Genomic DNA, 25,355 nt, shown 5'->3' on the forward strand with positions numbered 1-25,355 from the left:
AAAGAATCTCTTGCTACTCAGCCATAATATATCATAATTCATCATAAATGTATAGTTCATGTTTCTTTATCAGATATTTAAGTCAGTTAGGATGGAAAACAAAATCAATAGTGTTATGCTATGCTCCCTTAAGAATCTGTTAGAAAAATAGTTACAAGAGTAAAGAATGAAGATGGGCCAACATTAAGTAGCCAATACCCTCAAAAAGCCCACAGAAGTTGAATGGTTAAAAGAAAATCCAAGTCGGGAGTGGTGGCTCAAGCCTGTAGTCCAAGCACTTTGGGGGATCGAGGCGAGAGGGCTGCCTGAGCCCAGGGGTTTGAGACCCGCCCGGGCAACTTGGTGAGACCTTGTCGCTACAATAAAATCAAAAAATTATCTGGGCGTGGTAGCGCACGCCTGTAGTTCCAGCTACTTGGAAGGTTGAGGCAGAAGGATCGCCAGAGCCCAGTAGGTCGAGGCTGCGGTGGCTGTAACCGTGCCCCACTGCACTCCAGCCTGGGCAACTGAGTAAAACTCCAACTCAAAAGAAAGAAAAGAAAATCCAAGTGATGGATTTCTGCCAAGTCTCACAAAACTTGACCTTCATAAGAGGGGGAGGAGAAGAGGAAACTGACTTCTTCTTGTCCTGTGAGCTGTCGCTCCCTCCTTCTTGCTGCCCACCTGAGCACTTTCCTGTGTCACTCTTCCTGAATCTCCATCTCTTCAATGCTTGTATCCCTCTGTGTCCCTCTGCCTTTCCCTCCTCCACGGCTACGGTCCAGCCCCACACCCACATCTGTGACCACATCCGTCCTTCATCCCCTGCAACTTCGGTCCTGTCTCACAGCACTCTGGGGACACGTGTCTCCATCCCTGGCTGACTCCCCATCTCCTCCCTCTGCCACCACCCCACCTCACAACACCAGCAGCTCCAGGTAGGCTCAAACGTACAAGAGGTGATTGGCAAACATGCACTCGCTGTCAGTGAGTTTATTCTGACCACCCTGCAGGGAGATCTTTCTCTTCTGCCCCGTCATGCTGTGTCTCCTCAGGCCCCCTTTATCCCCCTTTTATGTTCCTTCTAACTCCTTAACTTCCTTAGAAATGTGGGCCAAGTTTTGGCTATTCGGGGTCGTTTATGTTTCCATATGAATTTCTGTGTTGTCATTTCCAGGTCTGAGAAGAATGATGTCAGTAACTTGATGGGTACTGCATTGAATCTGTAGATTGCCTTGGGTAGGATGGACATCTTAACAATATGGATTCTTCCTATCCATGAGCATGGGATATTTTTCCATTTGTTTGTGTCTTCCTGGATTTCTTTGAGCAGTGTTTTGTAATTCTCATTGTAAGGATCTTTCACTTCTCTGGTTAGGAAGATGCCCTAAGTTCTCTCCATTGAACACAATAGGCCCTTTGAGTATAACAGTCCCAATACCCATGTTTCCCAGGGCTGACCTTGATGTCAAGTGTTTTGGCACCTATCAATTACTCTTCTGATTCCGGGCCCAGAAAAATAGAATTGAAATACCTATAGTATCCTTTGTTTGTGAGCAAGTTTTTTGTTAACCTTATACTTTATAAAAATATCTTTAAAATAAAAATATTTAAATATATGAAAAAAAGAAATGTGGGCCAAGACTCGCCAAACAAAAGCCAAGTCATCTGTCTCAGCATGTCAACCAATCCAAGCACAAAAGAAAATATCAGCCGAGTGGGGCAAGGGTTCTAAGTTCAATCATTGTCACTTTTCAAGAAAAAAAAACAGCGAAATGCTTAGTGAAACAAGGTGGAAGTGCAAAAGAGTCTGATCAACACGCACAAGACAAATGCAGACCATGGGGGAGTCTGTGTGCTCTACACTGCTTGGTACTGACACATTGCCCAGCAACTGGCATACAATAGGTGATCAATATGCTTTTGAATTGGGCAAAGTGATGAATTCACTTGATTGAAACAGACTTATTCATATGTACCATAGAGTTTCTACTTTGGGGACTTGAAGCATCTTTATTCTAAACCTAGTATCTTCCTCCAAAACGACATTCACCAGCACTCCCATTCTCACCCTCGCCATATACTGTATTTCATGGATCTAGGTCAACATCAGTCATGAGACACATCATTATTTCACGTTCTATGCCCTGACACCTCGCCAAGAGCAATAGGAAGACACCATTAACTGTAACACATCTCAATGTCAGGCGTGTCCAATGTGAAAAAAAAATGCACATCTTAGAATTCATTTAAGATGCTTCCAATAAGTCTAGGATTAAGATATTCATTCTCAAAGTTGATAACTGTAGCTTTTACACACATTCTCAACTAATGGTTAGCATCGTGTGAAAGAAATACTCCCACGAATATCATGTTCACTGCAATAAGTAGGAAAAGGAAGCCAGCAAGGAACTTACAGGTGACTTCCCGGGCGGTGACGGGCTCGCTGGTGAGGTCGTGCAGGGCGGCCTGGAGTGTGACTGCGTACTCAGTATTGGGAGAGAGATCAGTCAGTGGCACCTCGGTCACCATGGGTCCCACACGCATCTGCAATGATGTGTCAGACAGAAATAAGACATTAAGCTCAAGCATATCCACTCACAGGGTATAGCCAGGGGAAGCCTCCCTAAAACCACCAGGTCATAACAGAACTGTTCTTTCTCATTTCCAAGAACGGCACATGCTTTCCCATGCCACTGTGTCCTAAAATGGGTCACAGGCCACAGACCTAACGTTCCATCTTCTTATTTTGTGTGTAAAGCTATCCATGAGTTCACAAGTAGCCACAGTACCATGGGGACTGTGAAATTGTAATGTCTCTGGAGAAGCCAGTGGTTCACACACATCGCTCACCTCTTTGGGTTCCGTGGGTCCTGCGTCCAGAACCGGCTTGTATGACAGGATGTAGCCAGTGGCCCCTCCCACAGGCTGCCACTGCACACGCATGCTGGTGGAGGTGACATCATAAATATTCAGGCTCACTACAGGGACCGGCACTGCCAAATTGTGAAAGCAAACGTCAGTCTGATTGCTTTCATGCCATGTAATTTTTTAACCGTGTTTCCCACTCAATGACTGATGGTTACACACACTAAACAAAGAGTGAGTTGAGCTGAGAAATCAATGAGCGTTAGCGTAATCCTTCCACCCTCCCCCCCCAAAAATCCAATTTCATTGTTCATTTCACCCCATACCCAGGACCGCATGTCACAGCAATGTCATAGAAGAAAACATTGTCTCTCAGATTGCAAATGGCATTCGAGTGAGTCAACATGGAAGCCAATCGAATACAACCTCTCTGGGACTTTCATTTTTCTGAACCATCACTAAGTTTTACTAGTTTATTCTTCAATACTAGTACTTCATGCATAAGTAACCAATAAAGTACTTTTTTCATTTCTCTTCTAAAAAAATTTTTATTTTAGTGTATTTTATTTTTTGAGTTGGAGTCTCATTCTGTCGCCCAGGCTAGAGTGCAGGGACACTCATGGCCACCCCAGCCTCAACTTGCTGGGCTCCAGCGATCCTTCTGCCTCAGCCGTCCAAGTAGCTGGAACTACAGGCACACGCTACCATGCCTGGCTAATTTTTTATGTATTGTGGAGATGAGGTCTCACCAAGTTGCCTGGGCTGGTCTTGAACCCGCGATCTTAGGCAATCTACTCGCCTCAACCTCCCAAAGTGCTGGGATGACAGGCTGAGCCAACAAGCCCAGCCAAGATTTTTAATGAGAATGTCTTACATCAATAACTAAAACATAGGAGATTTATGGGCTTTTTGAAGACTCTGCCATGAGGCAGAGTAAAAAAGTTTACAATCTCTTCTTAACAACCATATCACTTTCCATTATTTTTTGTTCAAAGACTGAGTTTAAAGTTGTAAGACATTATCACGTTAATCCTACCAATTATAAAATACATTATTTCCTACTTCCTATGGTTCAGCATGAAGGAAGAAGAGAAGGAACTTAAAAACTCAACAGTACAATGAGTTGTTTCCTGCCCTAGAAAGAGTGTGGCTCAAGCCTGTAATGCCAGCACTTTGGGAGGCCGAGGCGAGAGGACTGCCTGAATCTAGGAGTTCGAGACCAGCCTTGGGCAACTTGGTGAGACCTCATCTCTACAATCAATCAAAAAATTAGCCAGGCATAGTGGTGTGCGCCTGTAGTTCCAACTACTTGGAAGGCTGAGGCGGAAGGACCGTGGAAGGATGGCCTGAGCCCAGCAGGTTGAGGCCGTGGTGGCCATGAGCAGCGTGCCAACTGCACTCCAGCCTGGGGTGACAGAATGAGACTCTGACTCAAAAAAAAAAAGAGTGACACTCACTCCTTCCTCTTATAAGTGCCTTCCTTCTCCTCCTGTAGCCGAAGTAAAAAGCAAGAAGAAGAAAAGAGCGTTTTCACATGACCTTGGACACCCTGCCAGTAATAGGAATAAAGAACCCCTCCCCCAAAAGCTCTACACAAAGTTGATGCCCTTGGAGCTTTTCTTGTAAAGGCAAGAGGTGAAAAGTTGAAACCAGAAGAGAAAGGGGTGATCTCACTGCCAGCAGAGAGAGCTGACCATCAGCAGATGTAAAGAGGGTCGTCTCCACACACCTCCTCTTCCTAATCTTAGTCCTACTCCCCACACGGTCCCTTTCTCGTATCTTCCTCCTGAGAAGCTTTATTCCTCAGTGAAATGTCACCATGTAACAACCAGAGTCAGGTTGAAAGCATTATCCCTGAGAGGCATATTTACATTTTAAGAGATTTTCTTGAAAGCAAAAGTTCAGAGACCCTAAGAAGTGAAGAACCCTATTAAAGGTAGTTTTTCACTAGATTATAATGGCAGTGCCCACTTATCCCACCAGTGGGGGTCCCACGAGGGCAGACACAGCCAGGAAGAGCATAAAATCACCTGCACAAGAAGGCCCTCAGTAAGTATCATTTCGAGTGGATATTGAATAAAGAAATTGTTTGGAAGGCTGGCAAAATTTCCACATGGGCTATAATCTCTTTATCCTGGGAAACAAAACAATGAGAAACTTTTTTTAAAAATCTGACTTACGGGTCTTTTCTGTGCCCTTCAGAGGTTCACTGTATTCATCTTCTACCACAGAATAGACATTCACAACATACTCAGTATCAGGCTTCAGATCTTTCAGCACCGTACTAGTATCCAGCCGACTCACGTAAAACTAGGAGAGAAAAAAAAACCACAATCATAGCTCTTGTACAATCAGTTCTCTTTTTTCTACTGTACTTACAAAGTAATTAACTGCAATGAGCTTATAAATTATATTTCAATGAAGCCACTGTTCTGTGTTTTTGAAAACGACCAAATTATGATGAGATCTTGGAAACAATTCACATAATTTATTCTTCCGGATGTTGTTTCCTTATTTGTAAAACTTGTGGGTAAAAAATAGATCTTTAATGTTCCTTGGCAACTCGATGATTCCACTACAAATGCGTGAGTAAATCAAGAATCTTCTAATTAAATGTCAGTTTAAAAAAAAGCGATATTCTGCAATTCTTAGAAACCATGAGAAGTTAAGCAAAGCTCTTTGCCCTTGAGCCTAATGGAAGGGCCTGCCTAGCACAGTCAAGGATAGGAAGCACCATTTCTGACTCAGCTACGCATCTCGGTGCTTTCCTCCTGTCCCTCACCCAACACCATTCTCAGTCCCAGCCCATCAGGAAGGAGAGATGTGCAGGCATTCCTACTCACTTCTTGACGTTTCCCTCCAGAAACTGGGTAGTATTCCACTTTGTACCTGTCCACGCTGTCAGAAGGAGGTGTCCAGCTCACTCTAAAAGAACGATGGGTTCGCTCAGAAATAACTAAGTTAGAGGGCGCTTCCAAGTCACCTAGGTGTGGAAATAAAGTGCATATACTCTTTTCATTATGATGGCACGGTGAGGAAATTTGAAATTAGACTGAAACTGTATTACTCTCCATATTCCAAGCCCTTACACACTTCCTTTCACATTCTAAATAGCTATAATAAATCTGTAGAGAGGCCCACTGACCATAAGACCTCTCTGAATGGGTAGCCCATGGGTTCTTTAGCTGCAGAAGATTTAGACCAGAGTTCACTCTGTCTCTCTTTAAAACTTGATCATCCTTTTCCTTATGAGGTTACCAGTTTATAAATATTTAGGTTCAAAACCTCTGAATCACCTCTAGGTACTTTCTGCCTCTCTACCCTTATATATAATCAATAAATAATAATTGGGGGCCTGATAGCTCAGTTTCTTGTCCCTATCACCACACAACTAACTTTGCTTCCATCACCATCACTTCGTTCATATATATTCATGTCTCATCTCCTTAAATAATGGTTATACTCTGTGAGGATAGAGTTGATTTTTGTATTCATGTTTAGTTCTGTTACAGGATCTAGTTTTATCACATTAGAAAAGCTAACAACTTTATCACTCAAAAGAGAATGAAAACAAACTAGTGTTTTTACATCTGGAAACAGCCTACTGCCTGTGATTATGCTTTCTGTGGGTGGATACAGGTAAAATAATTAATACATAACAGTATCTGGAATAAACATCAATGAAAACAGAAATAATGAACTCAATATGGCCAACAGGAAGATGTCCCAAATAGTAACTTAAAGAGCAAAGAATTAATGCAACAGCTCCAAGAGCGTGGCAAATCATTCTCATAAAAACTTATTCTACTTTCTTTGCGAGCCAAAACTGGGGAAAGCCTTTCTATTCTTAGTATCCTAACCTTTATTGTACTTGGGTCAGAGTCAAGCCTACAAAATTATCAAGCAATTTTACTGTCTGGGAAACTAGAATGAATGCAACGATTACATCGTTGATTAAAAACATAAATAAAGGAAAACAGATAAAAGATGTTTTCAGCCCCACTCAAAGTCCTCTCCAGCTGAATAAAACTACACTGCTCTCAGCTAATCCCGAGCCAGGGACCTACAAATTCTGGCTGCCCGGCTGGTCTGTTTCTCTAGGGAAAAGGTCAATCTGTTGTTCAAAATACAAAAAAGAAGATTTGCAAAAGTTTGGAGAAAGAAATCCAAGAAGAAATATTCCAACAAATATATCGCTAGCACTCAAAGCATGTGAACCATTTTACCACATTATTTGTTAAGCCAACTTTTCCAAAACCAAAATGAATTAATGAAGGATAGTTTCTACCATAATCCAAATGTACTTAAAAGGAATTTTTCTCATATAACAAGTGCCACGATTTTTGTCATTAATTTTCCAAAACCTTCAAGTTTGGTGCTTACCATGCTTTGTCGTAATTACACAGAGAGTAACCACCCTTTGTGAGTACAAATCCATAGACTCTCTTCCATTTCTACTTGTATTAAGAAACCAAGAAAAGTTTCCAGACTTCAGAAAACGAAAGTCTGAGACAACGATCTAATAAACAGGTAGGCATTAAACAGAGGGAAGATGCTTGACCAGATAATACATATACTCCAGAAAAAAAAGCATCTCTCTTTCTCTCTCTTCTGGCCCCCCCATTCACATATATGTTTTATGGGGTACGCAGGCACATATAAACTAGATGTACTCTTCGATAAGTTAGAAGTCACTTTCTAGAAATAAATAGAAAAACACCCAAGACTTAAGCAGAGATTCTCAACTGGGACAGTTTTTCCCCCAGCAGACACTGGGTCATATCCAAAGGTGATTTTAGTTGTCACAACTCAGGGAATGCTGCAGGCATCCAGTGGGCAGAGGTCCAGGACACCACTGAACAGCTTCCGATGCACAAACAGTCCCCGACCCTGCCCCAAACCGAATGATCTGGCCCAAAGCTTCAACAGTGCTGAGAGTGAAAAGCCCTGGGCTGCTCGCACCTGGACCCTTGACGCTGTTGCACAAGTTCGTGGTGAGGTCATCCACAATCCTGGACAGTGACTCAAAATCCGCCACATTGTATACATGGATGTCATCAGGATCTGTGGCGATCATCTTTAACTCGCCTTCATCAGCATTTTTAATACCTTGAAAAATGGTTGCATACAAATTAAAAGCACTTCTCAGGGAAAAAAATGGAACAAAGCAGATATGTTAGGGCTTTCTTGACTCACGGCTGCTTTAAGCCAACTATGAAAGCGTAATAATCTACTAACTAAAACATTATCTTCTCAATAATGGGATAATTACTTATCCACAGTTAAAAATAGAAATAAATTAAGAATTACATGAACCGCAAACTATTCTAAGTCATCTTCTTTTAAAAGCTTCTAGCACCAAGTTCCCACCCAAAAGTGTCTTGTCAGTGTTTTTTCCGGAAAGTAAAATAATGGATATAAAAAATAAACATGGTTCTGTGGAAAACCCAATAGAAATTGCTCTGAATCCTATTAGTACATCGTTCCTCTTGGCCTATTAATTTTCTTTTAAGAAATCATGTAGTTATGTCTCATCACAAGAAGAAAAGAAAGAAATGAATTAATTTCCTGGAACATCATTTTGACAAATTATGTGATAGGGAGAATATGTTTGTTTCCTGCTTTAGATAATATTATTAACTGCAAAAGTATCCTCAGCACACGCACAACCCATCGCTGCCTTTCCACACCTACCTATGGCGAACAGCTCCACGCCTTCATCCTTGAGTTTCTTGGAGGGCGCCTCAACATCATCTTGCGATTTCCCATCAGTAATGAGAACACCAATTTTGCGAGCACGGGGCCTCATGCCAGCCTGGGTCCTGAAATTCTGCTGGCGGATGAAATTCAAAGCCATGCCTAGTGGGATTGTTAAAAGAGAGTCAGTCACGTCACCACTCAGCTACATGCTTTGAGCAAAGCGGAGCTGGGAGCCCCAGACGGTCCTTTCTCACCTGTGAGAGTGTTGCCTCCTTTGTACGGCAGGTTGGCCACAGCCTGCAACAAGCCCTTCTTGTCTCTGTGAGTGTTCAACTGCCACTCGGTTCTGGGGTCCCCACTGTACTGAGCAAGAGCTGAAATCACACCGCTGGCATTAGAATGTGTAAAAGCACAAAATGATCATCTACTGATGGTGTCAATGGCATCAGAACCTACCGATCTGGACTCTTTTAGGGCCAATCTCAAAGACTTCCACAATACGAGAAATGAAACTCCTCACAGTTCTAAAATTCGCCCGGCCGATGCTCCACGATCCATCCACCAGCAGCACGATGTCTGCTTCAGCTCTGGTGAGACACTCCATCCCTGACACAGCAACCATAAAGGCAGACGGTGAGAAGAAAGTCGTGGGCAGGGCACTGCCTACCCACACCTCTGCCACTCCCTGGATGCCCAGTGCTGCCTAGCTGTCTCAGTTCTGCAGTTTACTCAGTGATTTGGAGTACAGGACTCTGAAAATATGTCCATCCAATTTATTAACCTCAATTAACAGTCACAAGAATCAATCTCTCCAAAGATTATTTCAGTGGCCAATCTTTTCTTCATTTTTAACTACATTTTCTGCCCACCTTAATAGGACCTGGGGACTTGAATCAAACCTTCACTGAAAATTTGATAGTCTCACAAACTCAAAAGCTAAAATATATTAAGTGAGAATGTGTAACCATCTGACTGTAAGGTAGTAAAAATTTTCAAAAATGCTAATGTGATCTAAAGACTAGATGTTGCTTTCTTCTGCATTATACAATGGTTATAGCAGATGATGATGAGACGAACTGATAAACTGCCCAAACTAGAAAGGGTTTAGTGGACCAAAAAACACCTTTTAAAATAATTAAGCACCCAGGTAATTCTATTATGAAGGATTAGACAGATGACTCTTAAAATTAGACCTTTTTGAAGTAAAGATATATTTTTTAAATCTGCTATACTATTATATTATTTAGTTGTTGATTATTTAACTTTATGATCTACTATGTATAAAAATCAGTTAAATACAAATGGTGAAGGTTGCACATTTAAAGAATCAAGAAAGAAGGGAGATAATTTAGAAAAGTATGCAAACAAATACGCAAATTGAGAGCTGCAGAGACATGCACAAACATTGATACAAAGAAAAAGCTTTGGAAAGAGAAAATATTCCCAATATCCTCAGTGTACAAGCTACAAAATAAAAATATAAGTCAGTTAATATCATCATAAGAGAAACAACAGAACATTAATCAAAATAGCAAGACTTGACACTTTATCCACATCCATTTTTAAATGTTCTCTTTCCCAGGAGCTCATGTTACCAGCTATACATTTTCCAAGTGATTGCAATGTTAGCATTTGACCAATATGTCACCCCCAAAAAACTTTGAGAAAACGCTCTGTGATACTCACAGCACTACAAACTATGCATCACATACTACATTAGGTCTGAGGATTCCCAAAAACTGTTTCAAGAGCCAAAGCCTTTGCAAGGTTGCTCTTGCTCTGCCCAGGTCTACTCTTTTTTACTAAATAATGACAAATGTTAGAAGTGCGCCCTGTCCACCCCTTCCAGCACTAAGAACTTTTTAAAACTGGCTTTGTGTACATCAAAGCTATAACTGTGGCAGAGGCAAAAACCTGAAGGGGGTTGTGTTCCCATTTTGTTTCCCAAGAGGTGGGTGCCGCCTACGTAAGCCCAGCCCAAACAGATCGTTTCTGCAATTGTGTTAACAAAAACAACAACCACTGAGTCACTGAGAGAAAAAAAGATACAACGACTAAACTCAGTAGAAATTCATCTTTCCATAACACAGTACCACGAACTAATGCATTGCTGATAAGGTGCACATACAAAAATGCTGTCCAAAGTATGCTTGACTATTTGTTTGAAGTTTCTTTGCTAAGTATGCAAACTACTGAAACAAATTTTAGCGTCAAGTTTCTAGAACTGTTTGTCATTGTACGTTAACCTGCCCGTTCACATTTGAAATAGTTTCATCATGTCAAGTTTTCCCAGGGGGATGTAACTGAATTGCTCACCAGAAGATAAAACTGGCATTACAGTTGTGTCAGAAAGCGTTGTCATTTCTTGTCCAACAAGTGGTGAACTTTCTCCTCCATCAAACATTCCAAAGACATTGACTTTATAGGTAGTACCTGCCCTGAAATATTAAAGTATGTGGTCTGTGAGAACCATTGGCTCAAGTTGGTAGCGTGCTTTGGCTTTGTTAAAGACATTCATCTTGACTTACAAACTTTCACACGGAGGAACTTATAATGTACAACATAGAAACGAGCAATCATCTCTATTGCATTCTGGCATATGCTCACCCTGTGAGGATCAAGTAACCCTAGACCGCAATCATCCCAGACAAAATTGGGGACTCCCTGCACCAGCTTCTGCCTTGCCTTTCCAGCAGATGCAGGGTCCCTATTCTGTATGTCAGAGAGGAAACTCAGGCTTTTAATTCTAACTTGCTTCTATGCAATGAGCTTTAAGAAAATGACTGAAACGTTGTACCTTGCAAGGTGACATAGGGCATCTCACACGATGCCTGACACACAGTAAAATGTGGATCAGTGTCATGCCCCCTACTCTGGAAAAATTAAATAGCAACCATTTACATAGATTTCAATACTGTTGAATGAACGGTTGACAAAACAAGCTTTCCAGAAGGCCACACACAGTAGTCCATTATCTTCACCGTCATGAATGTAGAGTGCTGTTCAAATTCAGACTTCCTTGTTTTCCACTGCACAGGCTGAAGCGAGGCCTTTCATCAGCCCAGCCCAGCCCAGCCCTCTCCTGCCAGCCGGCCCTGCCTTATCTCTCCTGGGAATCCCACTGGGGTGATTCACACCCAGGACCTCAGCATGGCTCTCTGAAGTCCTTCCGGAAGGCACAGAAACCCACACATTTCCACGCAGCTAACATTATGGTGAAATCGTGTAATACAGACGTTAATTTTTCAAAAGCAGTGTGTTAATGAAAAAAATGCCATTCTTGACCACTTAATGACAAAAATCAGTAAAACATTACAAAAAAATCCTGCTCAGGCCTAAATTCTGTTGTTAACATTTGAATCCTAATCTCAACTCCGGGAGCACCAAGCATAAGAAAGTAGCCTAGCTGATTTTAAATACTCTGCTGGAAAACAGACATGTGAATGATCATTTGTGTAAGACCTAATTTACCAAAGTTATTCAATTTTTTTAAACACAAATTGGGGCGATCTTTTAACACAGACGTAGTTCATTCCTACCTAAGTTCCTCCAAAACAACTGTGTTGTCATAGGGTCCAACCACTAATTCCCCCAGTCTTCCGTCATCGCCTGTAGGGTGGAATGTGACTTTGTAACCTTTCACTTCCCCAGGGGCGGGCTCCCAGGTCACTCGGAAGCTTGACATGGTTGGGTCAGATGTTTTGAGGTTTCTGGGCGATTTAAATCGAGAAGCTGGAAGACAAAAAAAGATGTGATATTATCCATAAGACTAGGTTTGGGGGGCTTTTTAAGTAGCCACTCCCAAAGTGCATATTTATAAAGAGAGTTCAGTCTGGTGACACACAATATCATGTCTCATTCAAGTCCTGATAACAGAATGCCCCCTAAGTGGAATTTATTTAATTTTCACAATTCAGATTGGACTCATATTAGAGCATTAATGTGTAGAATCACTGTACCCGAAACAAGATTGGTAAAAAATGATGTTACTTAGGCATCCTATCTAGTCATTATGATTTAGTGTATCACAGTTTCCATTTTAAACATTTACAAATGAAATAGACACACAGAAGCCCTCTTGCAAAACATGAACACACTCTTCCCCTCAGAAGGACAATGACTCTTGGTTACCTGTTGTACCCGATCCTTGCCTCAGCTTCCCTTCCCCCGTCTTATACATAGGGAGCACCGTGATGTCATATGTGGTCTGGGGCTGAAGGCGCCTGAGCACGGTTGAGGTGACAGCCGGTGGCACCTTGGCCACCATCTGCCTCCCTCCCCCGCGGGGCCGATACACCACACGGTAGTTGACCACTCTCCCGGGTGCCGGTTTCCACGTCACTCTCATCGTGTTTTCTGTTTCTTCATCCACCTTCAAGAGCTTGGAGTCTTGAGACACTGGGGGATAAAAGGAAGATTAAAATGTATACCTTGGATTTTCAAGGCATCATATCATCAGCAAAATGATGATCATATCATCAGCAAAGAGGGATAGCCTGACTTCCTCTTTTCCTATTTGGAGACCCCTGATTTCCTTCTCTTGTCTAATTGCCTGAGCTAGGACTTCAAACACAATATTGAACAAGAGGGGTGAAAGTGGGCAGCCTTGTCGTGTTCCAGTTTTCAGGAGAAACATTTCCACTTTCTGTGCATTTAGCAAGACGTTAACTGTGGGTTTGTCGTAGATGGCACTTACTATTTTGAGGTATGTTTCCTCTATACCTAGGTATTTGAGGGTTTTTATCAAGAAGAGATGCTGAATTTTATCAAAAGCTTTTTCTGCATCTAGTGAGATAATCATGTGGTTCTTGCTTTTATATCTGTTGATGTATTTAGTGACATTTATGGTCTTGCGAATGTTGAACCAGCCCTGCATCCTGGGGATGAAGCCTACTTGGTCATGGTGGTGATATCTGAGATGTGTTTTGGGATGGATTTGGAGTCTATCATACTCAGTGATATATCACAGAAACAAAGAACAGAGTTCCATATATTCTCACTCATAAATGGGCCTTGAACAATTATAATGCTATAAGAAAGCGATCGGCAGGAGTGGAAAACTGTCGGCGGGGGGGGGCGGATTGGCAGTTGAGGAAAATGCTAGGGGAGGGAGGGGCACACCTCATCAACAGGGGCACCTGCATGATCAATGTTTATATACCTAACCCTGAAATGTACCCCACATCTTTTTAATAAAAATTTAAAAAATAAAAAGTAGCCGGGCTCGGTGGCTCAGCCTGTAATCACAGAGCTTTGGGAGGCTAAGGTGAGTGGATTGCCTGAGCCCGCGGGTTCAAGACCCACCTGGGCAACTTGGCGAGACCTCATCTCTACAATAAATAAAAAATTAGCCGGGCGTGGTAGCGCGCCCCTGTAATTCCGGCTACTCGGAAGGCTGAGGCGGAAGGATCGCCGGAGCCCAGCAGGTTGAGGCTGCGGTGGCCGGGAGCAGCCACTGCACTCCAGTCTGGGCGACAGAGTGAAACTCCAACTCAAAAAAAATAAAAAGCAAAAAATAATAATACTAAAGTGTATACCGTATTGAAAGACAATAGATGTCCACCTCTCACTTAAGTGGAAGAAGAACATCTGTGGCTTCTTGCACGTGTGCTATTCTCTCGCTGAGCACTGTGATCTCTCCTAAGCACAGGATGGCGTGTGAGCCTAATCTCAGTGAGATCTCAGTAAGATGATTTCGTTTTATCTAGCTAATACTAAAAAATGGAAGTTCGAAGCTTGTATCGCAAGGATTTCCTATTTGCATTCTAAAGACTTTAGTAAAGAAAACATCCGTTTCCCGAGATCAGGCTTTAGAATTTTTAATATCTTTCCATCTGTAAATAATTTCTTTAGTACCAATGTTACGGATGAAGGGTTGGAAATTTTACTTGGGACTTTTCTGGAAAAGTGGCAGTTCACAAATGACTAGCCGGTGTGCCTGACTGTGGCTTCCACTTCTCCTGTGTTTGCCTGAGTACCACTGTAAGCACAAAAGAAGGAAATTCTGACACGTCCAAAGACCTCAGGGCTCTAGAGAAAAGTTGGCAAACACCGAGTATGCCAGAAAGCACAGTATGTAAGTAGTGTCTGCTTCACAGGTAACCAATATTGTTCATGGAATTATCATTACTAATATTTCACAATCATCAATAACTCTACCCAAAACAGGGCACCACATCCACACACAGCCAACAGCAGCCTCTTTTTTACACATAATTAGAGTTTGTAAGCAGGATAATTTCATTCAGTTCCATAATCTTAGGCTTCAAAAGGTCAAAAGTGTTTTCTACAGGAAGAGATTAAGCTGAAGTAAATTCAAAATCTGTTCTGATTTTAAAAGAAGTTTTTGCCAGGTGCAGTGGCTCAAAGTAATCCCAGCACTTTGGGAGGCTGAGGCAAGAGGATTGCTTGAGCCCAGGTGTTCCACACCAGCCTGGGCAACACAGCAAGACCTTGTCTCTAATAATAACAATAATAATAATACTAAGCTGGACATGGTGGTGCACGCCTGTAGTCCCAGCTACTCGGGAGGCTGAGGCAGAAGGATCGCCTAGCCTAAGAGGTCGAGGCTGCAGTGAGTCACGATTGTACCACCACCCACTCCCGTCTGAGTGACTCCAAAAGAAATGGAGAAAGAGCAGGAAGAGGGAGAGGAGAAGTAGTTTTCATGTTTAAATGGGCAAGAGTCACTTGAAATAACTTTAAAAAAAGGAAGCAGCAGCTTTCAGACATCAGGCCTCAGTCAGCACAGCACAGAGATCCCTGTGGACATGAGGACACTTGGGAACAGGTTCGAAGACAACCCCAGCTCACTGCTGGAGTTTGCAAGCCCCATACGGGAAGAGGGACCCAGATGGAGCCTGGTGGCCCCCTCAGTGAACACAATGAGTTGCAATTCTGGAGAATCTGGGCCAATAGAACTCACAGAACAAAGTGTACAAAGAAAAAGCAGTCACAGAGAGAGTTAACACTTGAGTCTTCAGTGCAGTACTTATCAGGGCATACATGTGAGGAAACTACCCCACGTATGTCTCCAGGGCAGGAACCACCCAACAAAAGCAGAAGGAGTCATTTTCGATCTTCCACAGAGCTGGAATGTTCCCCTGGCCAAAAAAGCAAGCTGATAACTCTTAGGACAGCGTATAGAGGAAGACAGGAGTGAAAATTAGAAAAAAATTCCTTACAAATACAAATTCCTTTATAACTCTTCAGTCACACAAATTGTCTCTATTCCTACAAATAAATTTAACTGTTTGTGTCCTATCTGGCCAAAGTTTACAATACAGCTTCTCTTTACCCCGAATGAATTTTCCCAGAAATACAGAACGGATTTCTGCCAGGTTCTGAAACTACATTGGCCGATGTATTCCAGACACAAGATTTCATATACTACCATGGAAATCAATCATGCGAATACCTGAAAAATAAGCCTTTTCACATATTTGAATGTCCTATAAGGAGCTTTTTAAAAAACTTTTTAGTTAACTTAGATGATAAAAAGAAAATGAACTCAGGCCAGATTTGGTAGTTCACACCCGTAATCCTAACACTTTGGGAGGCCAAAGCAGAAGGATCTCATGAGGCCAGAAGTTCAAGAAAAAAGAACACTGGCAAAAAGACATCAGTTTAAGGACAACTTGAAGTCAGGATATAGGACTTAAATGAAATTGCTCAGTGCACTCCTCCCTCTCTCTCTCTCTTCCTCTGCCAGAAAAATCACCAAATTCCCTTTCTTCTTTCTCATAGAAGGAATACATGAACACCCACTTCTTTCCTTATTCTAAAATCCTCCCAAAACAAAAGGATTTTAAGTTTTCTCTTACAACAACTTAGAACTGTCCATGCTTAACAAATAATGTGTTGGTTTGGTGTGATTTCTTTTGTTTTTTGAAAAAACTTTTTTTCTAGCACTTTTAGGTGCATAGCAAATAACAAGAAACCCAGACACCACCTTCAGCCGCCAGGCGGCAAGGAGAGGCCATTCATAATTATTTACAAGAAAGAATATTAATGAGATTGAGGTATATTTAGGCCACCAGAAATGGAGTGGGTTTTTAATTTAACTTAACCAAAAAAATTTTTTTTAAGTCTGGAATTACTCTTGGTTATTTGATAATTAACTCAAAGAAGGTGGTCACATGACCAAGAGCATGCAGCTATAAATATGCCTAAAGTCTGTGTTGCCGTAGTCTTTTTACTAGTTGAGTATCCTATCTGGTTGATCATTCCACCAGAAAAAAAGAAAAAAAGAAGCAGACAAATATAGGTAGTTGAAAGAGATTCAAAATGTCAAACACTGACATATTTTATAGGCACTTAACCTAATTTAAATTTAAGCCAAATTCTTTAAAGATCCAACTATTCTGTCTTCGTGTATCATATAAAGAAAAAAATGCAAGTGGTTAACCCACATGTCACTTGAGCGGATAGGGAACTGGATAGTCGCAACACACACCCAGACACACATACAATGTTACCTACATTCAGTTGTGGCATCTCCAGTCAAAGGTTCTCCTTCTCCACCGCTGTAAGTTGCAAACACTGAAATTCTGTATTTGGTCTCTGGCTGCAGATTTTCTATCATAGTATGAATTGCATCTCCAGGAAGATTTTTCTCTCCAGCCTCAATATCGTCATAAAGCGATTTCCACGAGACCCTGTAACCACGAACCATCCCCGGAGCAGATGTCCAGTAAGCCCCGATCGATGTGTCAGTGATGTCTTTAGTCACTAAATCTCGCGGTGAACCACGTTCTAGGATAGAGATCAAAAGGGAATCATTTTTTTAAATGTTCAGTAGATATTGAACTACTTACTCACTGATCCTGGTAGACATTCTGACTTGTTGGACTCAAACTCGACTTGTACAAAATTGTCCATTTCTTCTTTCTGCGTTGCTGTCCTGTTCTATCAGTCAAACAGATGGATGGAATAAAAATTCAGAATTATAGTTGATCCCTACATATCATCCTTGCCCCATATGTCCAGTCAGATTTTAAGGTCCTTCAGGACAAGAATGACTTCCAAATTTGAAAGTGTGTGTGCCTTAAAAGTTTTTGCTAATAAGAAAAAAAGTCCTTAAATTCCCAAATTTTATCACATTTTAGTCTGCCTTATGACACAGCCCATGATTCACAGAGATCTTTTATTTCCTTACCATGATCTTCTCCTCTCTGATCTAATTTAAATAAGCTCAATTTCAATATATGAATTACCATAACTGTAATAATCTCCTAGCACTTGAAAGCCTTAATTCCCGCTATTGTTTTCTGGTAAAACTTTTATTTGCTCACACAGTTTAAAAACTAGAAGCGCAAACTTTCAATGTAGCTTAACCCCAGTGAAACTAAAAACCACCAATTCTTCTGGAAAATTTAAAAGCGATTAGTCATCAAAATAAAACACACTGCTTGTTCTAGCTGATTGAAAATCTCTGCTACTAAATTTTGGCTCTTCCATTAAAAAAAAAAAAAAAAAGACAACCCAAATGGAAAAATATGGAGACCTCAACTTAATAGAAGGCATAGCTGTCTTCCAATAAAATTCGAATTTTCCATATTTTAAATGTAGATAAATATACAAGTCACTTTACACTGGCTACCTTTACTAGGGTTTATGTGTTTATGTCATAGTATGACATAAATATAAAATGATCTACTTATCCAGCATGCATTTCACCAGTGATTGATGTATATTCATGCAAATGATATAAAGTGCTCTTAAAAGAATTTTGAAAGTTTTTGTTTCACTTGACTCAAAGTTTTAAAATGAATGTCTTAAAATGACTCATAGTTGAACAATTATAGTTCAGCACAAAAATAAACATAACAATGAATGTGAAAGAAATCTAGACGGACAAAAACCCATCATATACGATTGGATTTAGAGGGAAAAAAAATAAATAAAACAGAAGCTGGGCAGCCTCCCAGACCCCAAGTCCAAATGGAAAATTCTAATTCTATTACAAATAACTTTAACTGCTGACAGCACATCCCATCCCTGGAAGGAAATTAGTTACATATTTCACTGCAACAAAGAATACGTGTTTTCAAGAACACATTGACTTTTTTCCCTCTGCACTAGAGGCCAATTCTCCATTTGGAAGTCTTCTTTAGTTGTCTGTATACCTTTTTTGCAGGAAAACAAAAGTACAATTTAAGCTGTCTGTTTCTTTCATTTGGTTTGGTTTAGTGTTGGGTCTTTTTTGTTTTGTTGTGGGTTTGTTTTAATAATTGATAGCCCTTCAGCTGGCCTCTGAGTTTTAAAGGTACAATGTGTTTTCTTTCTCGTGATATACACCATTTTCCATATGTGCCTTTCTCTTACATCTCCTAGACTGCAGTCAGAAACTGCCTTGTGCAGTGACCTCACTTGAGAGTAACTCTGAATATAAATGAGCTAAATACTGTGTCAATGGCATTCCCAAAAAGCATGAGACAAGTAAGGGCACCTAAAATGTGCGTATTGTCTTACAACTTAACACTGGAGTAATTTTAAAACAATTTCAGCTTCTAATTCCCCTAAAGTTTTCCCTGCTCAGCCTGTTTTGTTTTTTTTTTCAACTTTCTACAGCATTAACTTTGTGAATTGTTTATTTCCATGACAACAGACACCAATCTCACAAACACAGGCTAATGATTTCCCTGTGAGAAAAATAATAGGAAGAGAATAGTGGGTGAAGCAGAAATACATTCACAAAGACACTTTGGAGCTCAAACCAAAAGGATCCTAGATCATCAGCCATGTCTATCCATGGATTTTAATCTATTATCTTAACAACCTCACGACCCGTAAAGCTAGCTAGAATAAAATACTAGTCAAATTGCAATAAAGACATTTTCTAGGTTTATCAATATCCTAAAAATAACCTGCAAGCGCACTTTTTTATTTTTTTGAAAGCAGAGTTTATTACAAGGACAGAAAAGCACCTGCAGTGGAAGGGGACCTGAGGGGGTTGCCCCAAGAGCACTTTTTAAGATGCAGATGCAAAATCAGCTAAAAAATAGTCCTGAGTTCTAATTAGCAGCATGCTAATTTGAGTGATCACCAACTAAATTCTCAATCACAGAAAAAAAAACCCTCTGCAACATATAGTCTCTGCCTTTGGTATATTAAGGGGCTATCGGTAGCCATCAATATGGAAACATTCCATGTTAGTGACAAATAAGTACTCCAAAGAAAGGAAGAAAGTGTCAGCTCCAGTTTCATGTGGGCTTCTGGCATGTCAGCCAGTTTGATAAGAATATTCTTAAATATTAAGTTTATACTGTTCTCAAACTCACTGATAATTTCTTTGTCTCCTAAAAAGCAGAAGGGGAGCTGAGTATTCTATCTGTTGCATCACACCCCAGAATTTTGAGAATAAACTCAAGACAAGTAAATTGTATCAGACCTGGAGCCCTTGAATTCTTGAAAAAAATGGGATCTTGGCTTGACCACACATTAGATTGCCAAAAACTGCAAGCAACTGGACTATACCTTGTGGTACAGTTGGCAGAATGTGGACTGGCAAGTGGTCAAGCCGGTCTTGGGGCTAGATGTCCAAGCAGCTGAGCAAGCCACCAATTGGCCATGTCACCTCATGGGGCCCTCAGCAGCAAAGTAACTGGACTGGGCCTGAACAGATACACAGAATTGTCTCATGAGCCAAAGGTGAGGCCTTGCCCAAATCAATTAAATTGGAATCATCTGTGGATGTGCCACGGTCCTGGCACTTTCTAAAAATCTTTTAAAGCTGCCCTATGGATTCTAATGCCTCTGCAATTCACTCTTTTATTTTTTCTGCTTCTCCTCTTTGATGCCTAGAGAAGCATTTATTTGGGAGACGTGTTTGGTCAGTGTGGAAAGGAACCCTCACACCTGCTCTCACTTAGAAATGGGGCTCCTTCAAAAGACAGCTAGGGTGAGAGTAAACTGGTCAAAATCATTAGATATGAAATGCTCTCTAGGACGGCTGGATGGTTTGTACACTGCACAATTATATCGACCTATCCAGCAACTCACTCCTGTAGGTAGCAAAACAATCTCAAGGCTGAATCTCAGGGGACTGAGAAATTGATTTAAGCTTTTCATCACATCTCCCCATCCTCTGCACGTGTGGGAAGTTCATGGTTCTTTTCTCCCCCTCCATCCTGTCTCAACAGGCAATGGCTCTGAACGCATGCTTCCTGTCGAAGAGTTGACCACATTTTCACAAGAATGAGGTTGAAAGTGTTACCTAGACAGGCATTTGCTTGATTTAATATATTGTTGTTTTGGTCCTCACTCTAAGGAACCCCGGAGATCTACAACTACAGGAAGAGATCCCATGGCTTGTTTTGGTTTATTGGGGCAGATTGGGTTTGGGCAAGAGTCCCTTTGTAGAGTTTCTAAGAGGGAAGAGAAAAGCGCCAGAGCTAAGAAAGTAAAGCATCATAAGACCAGTCTGCAGCCACTCCCCAGAAGAGGTGATGCAGGACGCGTAGCAATGAACCAACCCTGTATACTTGTTTGCCACTTTTTCCTGAACCTGGGTCCACTTCCACTCCAAAAGAAGTTCCCTGCCTCTCTGAAGGCCTTCTCTTTCTGTGTCCCAGGCCTTACAAACACATGTTTTATGGTGGTGGGGTCTGTTCAGGTTTTTATCTGAGCAATCCTTTTAATCTCTGGTAACAGAAATTCTGGCAATCATGTCAAACAACTTGTCATCTGTGATGATGTATGCCTTCATTTTTATTCCTTTGAGTCCATCTCAATAGCTTTCCATGTCCCCTTCCCAGGACAGTTCCAGTACAGGCATAAGAAATAACAACGCACTTGTCACGAATCTAAAGGCACAAAATTCGATTGCAATCTGGGTGTACGTCATTTCTGTCCTGATTATAAGACCTAGTTACGCATGTTCTAAGCCATTTTTTTCTACTGCCTGCTTGCACGTGTCTCTTTGCTGCTGCTGGGAAGAAGTGCTCTAGACAGGTACCTTTCTCATGATCTGAACATCCACAAGGGGTTGATTTCTATGCTGTTTTTTTCCACATACCAGGCCAAAGAATGAATGCTTCATTTAAGTAACTTTCCTATGTTTCCTTAGCCCTTTTCCATTTGCTTTCTGAAAAGCAAATTAGCATCCAATTCAAATATAATTATAATGCGAATTAGCCAATGATGATAACTGAAAAATTAATCATGAGACAAAACTGTATTTCATCTTATAGATTGTTCCAGCCAGCTTTCACTGAGTCTCACATGCCACTTTCAAAAATAGAAGTTAAATTGAAAATGTAAGGTAAACTCTCTTCTGAATCAATTTGTCTTTTCCGTTGGAGCTCTGCTCAAAAGTCATCCAACTTTCCACAGCAATACAGAAGAACTGCTTCTGGATGACGTCCATGTGGAAACACACTTGATTTATAACCAGTGAATCAGAGCCACCATTCCAAAGGACAAAGTTCATTATCGATAAGTTAACTCAGTTACTTTAAACTATGCATCACTGGCTGCATTCACATCTGTAATATCTCTTAACAATAAAATTATCATTCAACTTAAAAGCTTACTTGAGCAAAAAAAGATCTCCTCCATAATTCTGACCTCTCCAAAATGATTAGATTTTTCTTAATGAGCCATCCATTCAGAGAACAGGAAATAAGAATCACTGTTTGGTGACTGTGCTTAAGTTCCCTGGCAATGTCAGCATTACTATACCCAGAATGTATGATTTTCAAGTTATGAGACAGCAGTAAGTCTAGGAAAACACAGAGGCCTTGTGTAGTCAGTCCTGGAGGGGTCTGTGTTACTCAAAATCATGCAGAATTCCTGTGACATGCTAAAAAAACTCATTGTCACAAAATGTCAACTGAGTTAGCCTGGTTGGATCTGTAGGAAGTCATTCATGTCTAGGACACTGGCAGGTCGCTACAGCAACCAAAACAAAGGAAATTCTGAAAAAGTCATATTTTCCATAGCCAAAAAAAAAAAAAACACTCGAAAATAAAAAAGAACCCTATTATTCCCAAACTGAAATTTTCATTCATTTGTGATGGATCTCCAAATTAAAAATGGGCATGATTTAGTTAAATGTTTATAAAAACAGGGTTTCCTTTCTCTTAAGCACTAACGGTGACAACCAAAGATTCTATCAAGACTTAGAGTGCATTTAATGTAAACAGCAATGTTTCAGTGATTACACTTAGTCTATGTACCTTAACAATAACAACAACGGAGGAAAAACAATGTAAATCAAAGCTAATGGTTTGAGCTCAGATCCCCCTGAAGTTTGGATCTGAAATAGTAATAAACTCTGCCTTTGTGAATCTTTTGCATACAATACTACAGCCAACTGTGAACCTTCCCAAAGCCAATGCTAATAAATCTCTCTTCCAGAGACAGGGAAATTTTCTGATCATTGGCTGCATTTCAAAAAAAAGTACTAGTTACGGATGGTTATAGACCACACTGTCTCTGTCTCTCTCTCTCTCTCTCTCTCTTTTTAAATTGTCTTTCCTTTCGAATTGAAAGCCTTATAATGCACTTGAGATAATCTATAAAATGTCCAACCTACAGAAGGCTCTTGCTGGCTGATTCCACGCCTCTGGAGAGAAGACACATTCCTTCAAGTTCAGCTCTTACCACCTCCTCTCCCAGGAGAAAAAGAAATTAGAACAACAGCAGCACTCAAGAGCAGTTGCCTGGCTCTGTTGCAGGGCTTTCCACTCCCTGAATTTACCATCATACCCTATTCCTGTATATGGTATGTGGATTTGGCTGAGTTCATATAATAAAATGAAATGGAATAACCAGGGGCAAAAATCTTCTATTATTTTAATTTAGTCACAACTATGCTTTCACATATTTGTCGAGTTTACCATACATAAAGAAATTGGATCAATATGTTAATAAAATCAGGCTGGCGGCATTTTTTGTAGTCGTTCACTGCAGTAAGAGCTTTAGTGTAAATGGAAATTTTTTTGTTATTGCAAAAAAAAAACTGTATCTTTAAGCAACCTTGTAAATTATCTAGCTATCTTCCTTCTCAGGAAATGGGAAACAATAGTTTTGAATATCTTACTACTTATTTATCTCCCTTAGAGATTATTTCTCATCAAAGACGTGTACATGTGTGTATACACTCACATATACATCCAAGTTGGTAGGTTTTTTTTACACTGCTTTGCAGATCCTATAACACTATAAACAATCTAGCTCTACATCTGGTCTAGAAAAATCACAGAATGTGCTATAAAATTTACAGTGTATTTTGTTATATAAAATTTGATATATTATTCTTGGCAAAAATGTCTTAATTTTTAGAATCAAGAAGATTTTAACTAAGCATGAATATGTGTTTAAAAGCAAGAAAAATGCAAATGAATATCAGAAGATTAAAAGGCACAAGAAGAAGTAAAACTATTCAATTATTTCCAAGATACTCCTTATAAAGGAGAAATTCCCACAAGTATAATCTATACCTATTCTATAAAAAGCAAAAGATCACACGTGCATCTTTGAAAAGAATCTTACAAACAACCTATGTTGAAAAGCCTGCGGGAAAGATATGGCAAAGGGAACATCAGAAGGTCTGGATGTAAAAAAGCACATGCTTTTATTGCTCAGCTCATGTCTCTGTAGTTAAGGCAATTCTTGTTTCTACTTACTATTTTCAAAATGTTCGTGTCACCAATCAATTATCTGAAATACTGAGCTATACAGTTGATCACTGAACAACATGAGTTTTAACCAGTTTTTTTCCAACCAAATGTGGATGGCAAATATGGGATTCCCAGGATGCTAAATCCATGTGTATGGAAGGCCAACTTTTCCTACACGTGGGTTCCCTATTGCTGACATTTGGACTTGACTATAAGTGGATTTTGGTATATGCAGGAGTCCTGGGACTAATCGCCCCCTTGGGTATACCAAGAGAAACTGCATTTTTAGCTGTCAGTTCTAAAGTTAAATTACTTCCTCTTGATGCATTTCATACACATGTAGTATCTGACAGTTCCCAAAGGGTTCCACTTACATTCTTCCATTTGGTCTCCATAATAACCCTGGAAGGAGGAGGGGAGGACAATCATCCCCTCTTTGTAGATGGATAAACTGAGGCTCAGAAAAGTTAAGGGATTATTCCAAGGTCACACAGCTAAGTAGCACAACCAGGATTCCTCTGGTTATCAGGACTTTACACACTGGTATTTAATATTTTATTTAAATTATTCTAGAAACAGATTTCACTGACTATGAGGATTAAACTCTTGATGGATATGATTTTGGCTAGGATTTCTTTGTCTACTTGTTTTTCATTTTTTACTTTGAAGTTTCCAAGAACTGTGTATTGCAGGCCTCATCCTGCCAATTACAGTATCTACAATTCTCTGAGCTCCTGGATCTATCAAATTTGTGAGTATTTTCCTTGCTATCATGGTGATTTCACACCACAAAAAATACTTCAAATTCGTTTTCTTTCTATGATCAGTTAACATAAGTCACATAAAATGTGATGACACAGAAAAGAGACGCTCCTGCCTGGTAGCCTATTTGGGCCTCAAGCATAGGACTGAGTCAACACTGTGGTTAAATTAAACTTGTGTTTTCTCTCCCTTGTCCCTCATAGTAGTTGTGATGAGTTAAAACTAAGCTACAATTGCATCTCAAAAGATCCTAAGGAAATACAAAGCCTTCTGACAATTAACTCTAGACAACCAAGGTCACCATCAAAAGCTCCACTGTTGTTGATGTTTCTAAGTACTGTGTTGCATTAACTTTGAACTTCCAACACGGAACTGGATTTTAGAGGTCACTCAGAAAACAAACAGATACTTGGATTTTCG

The 25,355-nt window shown here is 40.4% G+C and overlaps 1 protein-coding gene across 1 annotated transcript in view; it reads right to left on the reverse strand.

The window, feature by feature from the left end:
- The window catches only part of COL12A1 (collagen type XII alpha 1 chain), a 113,673-nt gene that overhangs the window by 61,688 nt on the left and 26,630 nt on the right, over positions 1–25,355 (reverse strand). The window contains exons 13-24 of the mRNA XM_021706935.1: positions 17,029–17,301; positions 12,679–12,945; positions 12,087–12,279; positions 10,864–10,985; positions 9,004–9,153; positions 8,802–8,921; positions 8,542–8,706; positions 7,810–7,956; positions 5,691–5,830; positions 5,028–5,157; positions 2,833–2,975; positions 2,397–2,526 (exon numbers count right to left, since the gene is read on the reverse strand). Of these exons, the coding sequence (XP_021562610.1) occupies positions 2,397–2,526; positions 2,833–2,975; positions 5,028–5,157; positions 5,691–5,830; positions 7,810–7,956; positions 8,542–8,706; positions 8,802–8,921; positions 9,004–9,153; positions 10,864–10,985; positions 12,087–12,279; positions 12,679–12,945; positions 17,029–17,301 (1,980 nt within the window). The remainder of the gene's footprint in view (positions 1–2,396; positions 2,527–2,832; positions 2,976–5,027; positions 5,158–5,690; positions 5,831–7,809; positions 7,957–8,541; positions 8,707–8,801; positions 8,922–9,003; positions 9,154–10,863; positions 10,986–12,086; positions 12,280–12,678; positions 12,946–17,028; positions 17,302–25,355) is intronic.

The sequence above is a fragment of the Carlito syrichta genome, unplaced genomic scaffold (genome assembly GCF_000164805.1).
Source record: "Carlito syrichta isolate Samal-C Ts95f unplaced genomic scaffold, Tarsius_syrichta-2.0.1 Scaffold316211, whole genome shotgun sequence".
Classification (NCBI taxonomy): Eukaryota; Metazoa; Chordata; class Mammalia; order Primates; family Tarsiidae; genus Carlito; species Carlito syrichta.